The sequence below is a fragment of the Chelonoidis abingdonii genome, chromosome 2 (assembly GCF_003597395.2).
Source record: "Chelonoidis abingdonii isolate Lonesome George chromosome 2, CheloAbing_2.0, whole genome shotgun sequence".
Classification (NCBI taxonomy): Eukaryota; Metazoa; Chordata; order Testudines; family Testudinidae; genus Chelonoidis; species Chelonoidis abingdonii.
In genome coordinates this window covers 81,845,340-81,857,106 of record NC_133770.1, presented here as the reverse complement: position 1 = coordinate 81,857,106, position 11,767 = coordinate 81,845,340, and the positions used below count along the sequence as shown (strand labels likewise).

Below are 11,767 nucleotides of genomic sequence, written 5' to 3'. Positions count from 1 at the left end.
TGCCAGAGGCTACTGTGAGGTCCATATTTACTTAGAGAGGCAAAGAATTGGGTTAATTGTTGGTTATAGAGAGGTCAGTGTGAAGGGCTCAAAAATGCCAACTCAGAAGAGCAAACCAAGCACTGAATCACGTGTGGTCTTGCAACACAGAACGTCTGTCAGTATTTTCAAGGCATTTGATATTAAAGAGTCAAATGTAATTTTTAAGTGGCATTGAAAAGACACACACCACCGGACAAACCAATTTAACTGCCTCACTACGTAACAGAGAGTTTTACAAAACTTCATGTTGTTGTTGGTTTAGATTGCTTAGTAGGACTTCACCCACTATTTTCACGGAGACACATCACCGATAATACCGTCTTATCTTTTCTTAAACATTATCGCGGTGAGCTACTGCTTATGGTGGGTTTAGCTAATAGCTGTATAATAATATTTGGATATTTACAGAGGCACTCATCTGGATATAGGGCATTTCCTAATTTAGAAGTGTGCATGAGGATGAAATCCAGATGAAATTCACTACTTTCTTAAAGTGGTTCTTTTTAACAGTTTCCACAAAGTTTAAACCGTAATTATCTTTTGCATTCGCTTGTAGGAGTAATCTTACATCTCTTTTTAAAAACTGCTTATGTCTCAAAAGGAATACATTTTACTACTCAATTTCACCATTTTTAAGTATTGTTTCCAGGTTATGCTGATTTACTGTTTTCCTTACATCTCCGAACATATTCCTTAGGCTTTCAACCTTTTCTCGGTTTGTTTAATTTTTTGGATTGCCTGCTTGTCTGGGCCTGATCTGCTTTTTCAGTGACCGTTTGTGAGTGCTATTGGTGGTACTTTACAATTGAGAAAGAATTACAGAAGGGAAGGAAGATGGGCTAGTTGAAAGGGCACCCTCCTTGCCTGAATTGGTAGTGGATACAACTAAGATCATTTGCTGAGCCCAGAACATCAAAAAGGGAACAGAACAAGGGGTTTTTCCTTCATTTTAACATGAGATGGGAGTAGGACAGGGGATTGGGAGAGGGGTAAAAGGTGGAGCACTCAGGTCTGGGTCGTGAAATGCCGTAAGTAGAGGCGGGAGCGTTTTAAATAAAGCTTTTTATAACCTTATTATTATGATAATGGGAAAGAGTGAGTTACCTCTCGAATTTTGTCCAGCTCTATGATATTCGACTCTTGCACGCACTTTGGCAATGAAAACATTAACCTCTCCTTTTAGCTCAATTGGAGTGGTGGTCCAAAAGTTTGCGTCAATTAAAGATGTCCACTCAGTCTCTTGTTCCAAGTTCTTAACAGTGGCCACTGAGTTTTGGATGATCCCACCACGTGGACGTTAGCCTACTGACCATTTTTCCAGAAATTTACCGGAGGAGTCACGGACCCACATCCTAATTACATATAAGATGATTCGGGTCGATCATACTTAGCGGAAACTGTCCCGCTTAGATTAAAATAGTTAACTACAATAGCAGGGAGGTACTCTACAATCAAGCAGCAGTCACCACAGGACATTTGAGGGGTCGCCTCAGAAGTCGATGCCCAGTGGCAACACACAAAAGGAGCCGCACAGGCCTCACCCTGCCCCGAATATCAACTCAGCACCCTTGCCTTCACAGCCAGGGGTAACCCAAATGCGGTGCTACCGCGCGATTGGGTGCAGATTCACTCCACTCAAGACCGCGAGGACAGGAACCCCTTGGTCCGCCTATCCCCGGACGGAGACGGCTACCAGCACCCGGACGGAGACGGCACCCAGACTCGAACACTCCACAAGAGGACGGATAGACACAGAGACAGGACAGTCCTCACTCCGGACAAAACACAGAAATAATTACCTGACCAGATTCCTGATGTCAGATCCCGGGATCCCTACCAGAACAGAGTGGGAACCAACAGGTTCGGTGGCACAGACTTCACTGTGGTTGTGCGCCTTTCCATTCTAGTGGAGGACAGCTTGGGCCAAATGCCCAGGTGCCGGCTGCCACAGTCATCCTACAAAAACGGTCACGAATCACACAGCTCCAGTGAAGACGGTTGCCATCTCGGTGGGACCTCCAAATTGTCAAAGTTAGACTCAGGACTCACAGTTTGTCAGACCACTCTGTTTTATTAGCACAGCGCTCTGCTAATACACCCAGATAATGTGAGCACCCATGCAAGGCCTAAACAGTCTTATTTATACAGATATAAGAGCGGGAATTAGACAAAGGGACAAAGAAAACAAAAAAACAGTAAAAATCATCTGGGGCACAGCATGCATATCCCACTTCCTTACTGTTATCGATCTAAGGCTAATACTTCACCAATTGCCCTTAAACAGTGCAACTGTTCTATGTTAATGTCTGTATTCCTGACACCTGGATTGCAACACCCCAACAATTTTGCTTAAGGTACAGACAACATTTCTTTAATCCTTTCTATTCTTACAATATAATTCATTCTACTTTCACACTATGCACACATACACAGTGCACATAGATTAATTTACAGATGAATTCAAAAACAATGCCCAATATGACAACTTTCACTCACACATTCATACAAACAGCTTTAGCCTACACAAGCTACACTGAGCATTCTTGAATCAAGATGACTTTTCATTCTCTGTACACTTTATAGACACACAAGTAATCTGGCAACTGCAATCTTTTTTATTTACTTCAACTTTCAGTGCATACATATTTATTTTACACACATAGAACATGGGAATTAGATGGGGTCCAAATGAAAGGCATAAACTTTGGAGATGTTCACATGACGTGGATGGGAAGTGCATTGCTATGGCACATGTCCAATATGGAAGTTTATGAGGGGAAGACAAGGTAAATTATAAGTTCCTGTGTGTATGTTGTCAGATGTCATAATCAATCACATAGTAACTTTTGAAGATAACTCATATCCCCCTTATATCAAAGACAAATCCTTTGCATACAGATCTTAAATACAAAAGAAAAAAAAAGACATTTTCTTTTTGTATTTCCCAAAGTTGTTCAATTGCCCACTTTCCCCAGAAGTAATCATTCAATTTAGTCTGAAAGTATCACAAGATCTTGCATGATTTACAATACTCTGATTTGAGCTAGGCAGCTGCTACTGTGAAGAGAGACTCAGTGTTTCTTTATTGGGGCCTAATCCAAACCCAATAAGGTCAATGAAGAGATTCCTATGGGCTTTTATCAAGCCTTAGGTCTGCTTCCTGCAGAAGTCAGGAAGTTCAAGGCATTCAATGATTTAAAGAAAAAAATTTAAGTAGTTAGCCAACTCTTTAGAATTTTTAAAAAATCCATTCAAGACAGTTATATTATCTGACCTGGTTCATCCACTTCTAGCAATACCACAAAACAGCACACTATTACAGGTAGAATGCTGTCCTTCTGTTGTACTTAAAGTACTGCACAGGATCTTTTCAGGGGAATAAGGCAAAGCACCACATTTATTGGTAATAAATGTATCACTTGCATATATAATTACACACACAAGCACATTCCGTCTTGTTGTTGTTGTAGTAAGATGAGGCCTGGAAACAAACTCGTGTCTGAGGCCTAGTCTGAGGCCTGAAGCCTGAACCAAAGTACTTCCACGCTCTGCTAAGCAAAAGCTGGGCTGTGACCCAGAGGCAGGCCTCACTCACAGAAGTAGCGAGAAGAGGAACTTGTGCCAAGATGACATCAGGACACTCCAGAGACATAACAAGGAACAGGCAGGTGCATCTTAAAGACAGGACAGCATGATGGATAGATCTGTTTGTCTGGAACAACATGATCAAAGGGGAAACATCACCCTAATGAGCCAAGAGGCTGTACCTCAATACGTCAGTAAGGATGAGTAATCTGCCCTGTAACTGTATAAAAGTAGGTCCCAGAGTGCGCATCTTTGCCCAGCCTAGGGGGCAGTGAAAAGTCCCGCCACTGACTGAGCTGTGCCCATTACCAAGGCGCACATATTCGTAGTATGTCCTGTAGAGTCTATAGGAAACTATTACTGTGCTTCATTTGACAATAAACCTGGCTCGGGTTCCTTCATACCTTACTAGAGTCTGCGGTCTTTGGGGGTTCTCTTGGGGTCTACTATGTCAGCTATCTGCACAGTGGCAGCACAGCACTTAAGAACTGTAGCTTGATCCTGCAACTCTTAATCCTTGAACACAGCAGCCTATGCACATGACTACCAAGCTGGCTTTTCTCTTTAGTTCTGCTTATAGATGTATTAAAGAACTATATGAACTTTACCAGCATGTATGAGAACTACAGAAAGTTAAGCTGAACTTTGCAAAGATTTACACGTACTTAACTTTAGATGTGGCACACACAGTTATGAATGTACACAGGTCTTCGCAAGATTAGGATCTTAAATTGCATATTCAATCCAATACCTTACTGAACTACACAAACATATCAAGTTTGCCCTTCTTTATCAAAGAAGGAAATTATCTTCTCAATATACTGATTAGCAATAGATGCCTAAATCAAAATGAAAAATTCATATATTCCAAGACCAGAAAGGATCACAGTGACAATCTAATCTGACTTCAGTATAACACAGGCCATAGAATTAAATCAGGCAAGGAAGTGGAACTGGAAATATTTTGGGGATACTTTTCTAACGAGTTGTTGTTTCCCTCTCTTTAATAGTAGCTTCAATTTCTTCAAAGATTGATACTGGTCCTGCATAGTTGTTTGTTTCTATAGCTTCTAATTTCTTCTGATAGGCAGTTGGCAAGCCATTCTGTTTTGCACCCATACAGATAACCTACAATTAAAAGAAAAACTTTTAATATCACTTTTATTGTAAAGAGTTAGATCACACAAACCTTTACTTGTGTAAAAATAGTACCATTTAAGGTGACAGGGCTAAAACAAAACCCTATGTACACCCTACCTAACCAGAAAAGGGAAGGCAGCCAAAGACACTATGAAGACTACTAAAGAGCTCTCTAGTGCCAATATAATTAACCTGAAGCAGCTCAGATACTGCCACGATAGGTACTAGTACAAACCCCCTAGGAGGCTATTGTGTAAAGCACTGAGAGATCAAGCACTTAACAATTCAATTAATACTCCTGGGGAAATTCTGCATCATCTAGTGATGCAGAATTCTCTCAGTGCTTTACACAATAGCCTCCTAGGGGGGTTGTACTAGGGGGTTTGCACCTGCAGAATTCATGTCCCCCACAGATTTCTTTGACAGAAAAATGATATCTGACAGGGAAGCAAAGAGACGCTGCAAAAGCGGTCACATGCCCCTCCCTGGCAGCACAGGCAGGTTGGTTTGTGTGTCTGGAGCAGCTGGTAGAGACGTAAATCACCGGGGTGATGGTACTGGGTGCGTGTGTGTGTGTGCGCGTGTAAGAGACCATCCCCCTCTTACTCACTATTGTGCATGCTCAGTGTGGAGGGGCAGGGCTTGGAGGCGTTTCTGAGGCGGTAGGTGTAGGACAGGCTCTGTCCCCTCAAACAGGGCAGAATGTAGCAGCCTGCCTGCTTAGTGAATTGTTTCCTTTGTCTTTGTGAATTCCCCCAGGAATATAAAACAGGTATAAAAGTTTTAAGGCTCCTTTGCCAGAGTGGTATAAAGGACAGTATGGCCTTATAAATGCTTATGTTCCTTTAGTAATTAGAACTGGTCTATCTTTTTGGACTGAAAAAACATCTTATCAAAAATGTGCTCCAGGAATTGTTTTCTCCTTCCTTTTTTGGAGATGGTCAGTAGCTAATAAAAATTGAGAGAGAGTTTGAGTTCCTAGTCCTCACTTACTCTTCAGTTACCTATGATGTAACACAGCTGCATATTTGTTGACTAATAAGTAGAAATAAAGGGTGAAACCTATCACCATTACTATTAGGTATTTGAGGATTTCTTCCAGTGCTCCCTCCTCCCATTCTCCATCCATTGTAGTGTAGTTTAAATAAATTACCAAAATAATTGAAACCAGAGTGATTATAGTGCATTATTTTGACAAATAAAAAATATGCAGAATTTTAAAATTTTTGTGCACAAAAATTTTAGTTTTTTTGGCACAGAATTCCCCCAGGAGTAAATTAATTTCCACCTTTAAGATACAGGATTTCAATCTTCAACCAGCCTTAGCATAAGTTCTTCTAAGTGAGAAGTAATTAGAACGCTTGAGTTATTAAAGAAAAATCCTGAGATGGTACACCAACAGCTGCTGGGTCTTTCTAATTTGAATGGACAGTAGTGAATATGACTAAGAACTACAGTAGCAAAGAAGCCATTTAGATGTAGTATATGTAAAGACAGTTTCTCTACTATTTATTTTACTGAAGCTTTCCTTCCCCCACATAAATGAAAGTGTGTAGTGTAAGCCAAAACTATTTATGGGAAGTGAAAAGAAAAAATACAGGAAATTACTGGGGTGGAGGTTACAAAAATAAAAACTGCTTATTCCAGGTACCAAATATACCACACACGCAGCACACTTAGTCACCGACAGAGTCATATGGCATGAACAACCCTACTTGTCCTCTTAAATAAAATCCTTTCATATAGAAGAAAAAAGGTAGAAGAGAAATATAGGAAAACTAAGAGATATTAGACAGAGAACACTTCCCTTACAGAAGGCAGTGTCAGACTTGATGTGATTATAACAAAGAGTCAAATTTGGTTTGAGCCCCTGACACTACAATTGTTTTGAGAGAAGGGAGCCAGTGAGAAAGGAGAACTGATAATTACCAATATAAAACAGATATATATGCATGTTTTAAAAGCTCAGGCAGCAAGATACTATTATGATGACGGACACTGCCTAGTAGGTTAAAAAGTGTATGGCAGAGAATTTAAATACACAAGCCAGGAAGTTACAATTCCTGTAACTTATGTCACAAAAAGCCATGTCTAACTATACACATGTGTCACAAAAGCCATGTTGTGTCACAAAAAGCCATGACTAACTATACATATGTAGTACAGTATTATATTACAGTATAACACAATTAGATGACTGCCTTGTAAAGTTTTACTCGTAAAGGGGTAACTTTGTTTGTCAAATAAAAGATCAGTTTTTCCATTATCTTGGTATACATGCAGTATGGTCAGGAGAGCCCCAGACGATATATAAATTATCAACTTGATGTTTGTATTAGCATAGTTGTATTTCTTCAAAACAGCCCCAAAGATCTGTCTGGGAGAAAAATAAGGGGGAGTGATAGCTAGCTAGCGCACTAGGGATGCCTGGGTTAGCGTTCTTTAACAAACAAGAGATTCTGATCCTGCAAGCTGATCCATATGGATTGACCCCTGGGGTCAAAAGACGTGACATATGCATAGGGGTTATAAGATCAAGCCCAGTTAGTTATTTTCAGTAGAAAGTCACTATGGTAGCTTGTTGATTTTATCTGTATCCAATTAGCTAAACATTTCTAGACATGTAGTCACATCACCTCTGGATAGGGCCTCAGACCTCACTAGCTAAGCAAGTCAGGACTGCTCAGTGCTTAGGCATACCTCCAAAAAGAGTCCATGTGCTGCAGAATGGTGTTGGTGACTTCGCACAGGGAACTTTTTCTTCCAAATCAGTACTAAATCGGGGGACACAGATCAGCGTACATGTCGCGCTCCCCGGCAGTACCCAGCCCAAACCAGGGAAGCTAATGATCCAACCAGCAGTCCAAATTCAGTGATAAATCCTGGTCATATAACACTTGAGGCATACTGCACATACGCTAAGAAGAAGTACTAGACCAACGCCCCAGAACAGTTTTACAGGGCCTATGATGTTGGAGACGTCAAGCCAAGATACTAAGTACCTTTAGTCATTACAGAGTCTATCGCACTTTTTTACAAGAGTGGAGATATTAATATTTATGTCCTTGGCAGATTCCAGGTCAGGACATTAAGTTCTGCCCACTAAAATTCCCTTTGTGGCTTCAGTTTAGTACAGTGATCTTTTCTATTCCAAACTATTTTGTAAAGTTGCTTAGTGCTTTTGAGCAGCTGGTGCAAGCTCACAGGTGGCTGCAAATGTGTCGAGGAAGAAGCAATTCATGGGTGAGAGCACATATTTTACGTACAATAGCCCAGATTTACCTTTTGTTTAGTTCCACTGAAGTCAGCAGACTAATAACAAGGATGTTTTGGTTTGATACATTTGGAAGTAATTGAAATGCTATTTTAAGGGACTCTGCTATATAGCAAATGCTGTTGTAAGAGACTATTTTAAATGGCAAGCAGTATTACAATATCCACTTCAGTTCACACTCTTTTTAGATGACGCCTACTTTTTTATACTGTGGTGACGGGAGATCACAGACACAATCACTCATCTGATAACTTCGACAGGTCAGTATTTTTCCCTCTTGCGTTGGAATGTTAACTTCTATTGGAATGTAAATACCATCTGCAACTCCTTCTTGCCTGTAAAGAATCAAAAACATTTCCTTTCATTCTGAACCACCAATACTGGGTGAAAACTAACATGTATTTGAATAGGTGAGTTTTAGCATGTTAAATGCAAGGTGGCTTTTTGGCTGCAGTACTGAGTAATATTAATGTATTCCAATCATTTTGATCAATACTTGTATTTTGGAGTACTGAAATCAAAAAGTGAACAATACCATTGGCTTATTTTTTAGATCCAGAACAAATAGCATAACAGCAAGTCTATCCCTGTAACCATGCAAGTTAACAGCAATGTTACTTTCTGCACTTCTTGGGAATCAGTTAATGTTTGGTATATAAATAACATTTGATAATCCACAATATGCACACAACAAAATGATCAGAATTAAAAGACAATGCTAGAGTCATTAAGTTCCACTTTGATAATGAAACAACTGCAAAATTTTACCTTGCCCCTTTAATTATTTTTAAATAGAGATAATTCTAAAGTGAGGAAACTCCCACAGTTCTTGGGCAAAGCACATCCTTGTGAACAACCCAGCACACCCATTGACATGCCCAGACCTTGTAGTTTGTACGTAGAACTTGCACAATAGCAACGAGCTACAAGATTTTATCAAGAACCACCATAACTAGTTTCTTTCAAAAGAAAGATTTGCCCAAGGGCAGGGGGAGGACAGTAGATTAAAAACACAGTGCTAAAAAATTAAAAGTAGCTTCTAATACAAATCTAAACAAACTGGCTGCAGTAATGGGTGAACTTAGTTCAAATGTCATGAGATCAGGGATAGAATTTTAGATACGACAGTTAATTGCTTAGCTGAACATGAAAGGTAAATGTGTGACCACTTAGCATACCCTGTCTAGGTTTTAGCAGTATTCATCACAATGGTATCCACGTATCTGACAAATTATATTTTCAAATGAAAACAACATGTAAATCACTTTTACAAGTGATTTAACATACTAGCAGAGTATGGCCCCAGCTGGCTCACTGCAGGCAGACCCATGTGCCGCATGGAGCTAACAGGAAGATTGCAGCCTACAAACAAATGGAATGTAAACTTTAGAAACAGATTTCTGGGTCATAAGGGGAAGAAAGATGAGAGGCCAATAGTGTCGTATGCTGGGATTTAAAAGAAGTGTCAGGTCAAACAAACTTTATGAAATATAAATTTTAAGCTAAGACAAAACCTCCAAAAACTTAAATCAAGAGAACTATCTCCAAGAAGTTTAATACCAAGGAAAGCAAAGACACAAAGATCCCTCTTCCTTGTTTGCAAACCCAAGAATTGTATTGCTTAGTTAGTAAATGAGGAACTAAAAGTGAAATTGACTATGCATTATGCAAAAACAGAAGTAACAGACTATTTTCATTGTCCATGCTGAGAAAAAGTGAACACACAGTAAAAACCAAAACTGGATTTTTCAGGTTTAATCATCCAACATAAAAGTCAATCTATTTTTAGCTATAACTATGTCCCAATCCTGCAGACACGCATGAATGTGTGTGACTACAAAGTGCAAACAGTCCCACTGATTTCAGCAGGACTATTTGATGTCTGTGCTTAACTCTACACATTTAAGGCTTTGTCTACACTAGCTCATTTGTCAAGCAAAACTTTTGTCGGTCAGGGGTGTGAAAAAAAACCCCTCCCCCCCCACACCCGATCAATATACATTTCACCAACAAAAGTGCTGTTGTGCACAGTGCTGTCACAGGAGAGGAGAGGCTCTACTGCCAACCTCACTAACGCTGCTCCTCGTTGGGGGTGGTTTAATTATGCTGGCAGGAGAACTCTCTCCTGTCAGCAAAGAGCAGCTACACAGGAGACCTTACATCAGCACAGCTGTAGCAGTACAGCTGTAAGGTCCATATGTAGACATAATGTAAGCCTTTGCAGGATTGGGGCCATAGTCCTTAAAAGGACACTGACATGTTATCGAAACAAAAGCCAACGTAAGTATTTTAACAGGTAGAAATCCTGGTAATTAAATTATTTCTAGAGGACAAGGAATGCAGAAAAGTTAATATTAACACACACAAAAAGAGAATTTTTAACATCTGATAAAAATAGTTTCCTATCGCTTTTTATTTCATGGTTACTCCATCATAATTATACCAGATCACTAGGAAGATGGAGTAGATAAAAACTGAGTATCTAGTGAAAAGACCAGCATTTTTTTTTAAAAAAATCATGTTTTCTTTATAGGTCATAAAGAAGCAAGAGGACAAATCCAGTTTCTTTCCTTTTGAAGATCACCTTTACGACCTGTTCATGAACTGTCGGAGGAGCAAGCCAGCAATGCTAATGCCTATCCTGTAACTTTTCTGTTGAGTTAGAACAGTTGACTTTCCAGAGCAGCCAATCAGGTACCTTTCATTAACATTAAAAGTGATTAAAAAATAAGAGCAAGTAATTTAAAACTCCACAATACAAATTACAATTATTTATCAGTCAACCTATTTTTTCCTGACAGTGCTGGTAAGGGCAGTATCTTCCCTCATAGACAGAAATAGTTATGGGATCTTTAGCTCTGTGAAGTATTTTAGGTTTCAGGCACGCGTGGCAAGTTAAGATGTTGTACAAAAAAGACAGGATCTTATAGTATGATCACTAGTGAGAGCAGTAAGCTGCAGAGAAGAAAGAGTGAGGACTTCTCCTCAGTGAGAAGTACACAAGGTAATTTACTGCTCAGATTTAATCTAATTCCAATGTCTCCAAACTAAACTTGGAAACATTAATTTTATTCCTCAAATCCTGAATGCATTCACAATGGGCCTGATCCTGTAAGGTGCTGAAGTCAGTGGTGGCTGAGAGCACTCAGCCCCTTGCAGATTCAGACTCGTTACATACCATTAATGTGCAAGTTGAAATTTCAGTTTTATAGACTAGGCCACTAAGAGCTGTAATAAAACAAGAAGTACAGAGCTCTGGCCAAAGTTTCCAAACTGTGTCTGAAGTTGGGCTCCTAAATCCTAATCCATGCATCTGACGAAGTGGATATTCACCCACGAAAGCTCATGCTCCAAAATGTCTGTTAGTCTATAAGGTGCCACAGGATTCTTTGCTGCTTTTACAGATCCAGACTAATATGGCTACCCCTTTGATACTTAAATCCTTAAGGCACCTGCAAAAGAGGGGGATGATTTTCTGAGGTTCTTAGCCATGTACTGCCTCAGTGCTCTCCAGCAGGCAAGCAGGCAATTTGATAGGTGACAGAGCTATCTAAAGTTATCACTGAATGGGGGCAGGACAGGTTTACATTGGGAGGGATAACTGAATCATCACAAAAAGAACAGGAGTACTTGTGGCACCTTAGAGACTAACAAATTTATTTCAGCATAAGCTTTCATGGGCTACAGCTCACTTCTTCGGATGCATAGAATGGAACACACAGACAG

The 11,767-nt window shown here is 39.8% G+C and overlaps 1 protein-coding gene across 5 annotated transcripts in view; it reads right to left on the bottom strand.

Annotated features, from left to right (window-relative positions):
• Nucleotides 1-2,093: 2,093 nt before the first annotated feature.
• The window catches only part of GGCT (gamma-glutamylcyclotransferase), a 21,491-nt gene continuing 11,817 nt past the window's right edge, over nucleotides 2,094-11,767 (bottom strand). For all 5 annotated transcript variants that reach the window (XM_032784113.2, XM_032784115.2, XM_032784114.2 and 2 more), the window contains exons 4-5: nucleotides 8,241-8,376; nucleotides 2,094-4,755 (exon numbers count right to left, since the gene is read on the bottom strand). In XM_032784113.2, coding sequence (XP_032640004.1) covers nucleotides 4,606-4,755; nucleotides 8,241-8,376 — 286 coding nt within the window. In that variant the 3' untranslated portion in view covers nucleotides 2,094-4,605. The remainder of the gene's footprint in view (nucleotides 4,756-8,240; nucleotides 8,377-11,767) is intronic.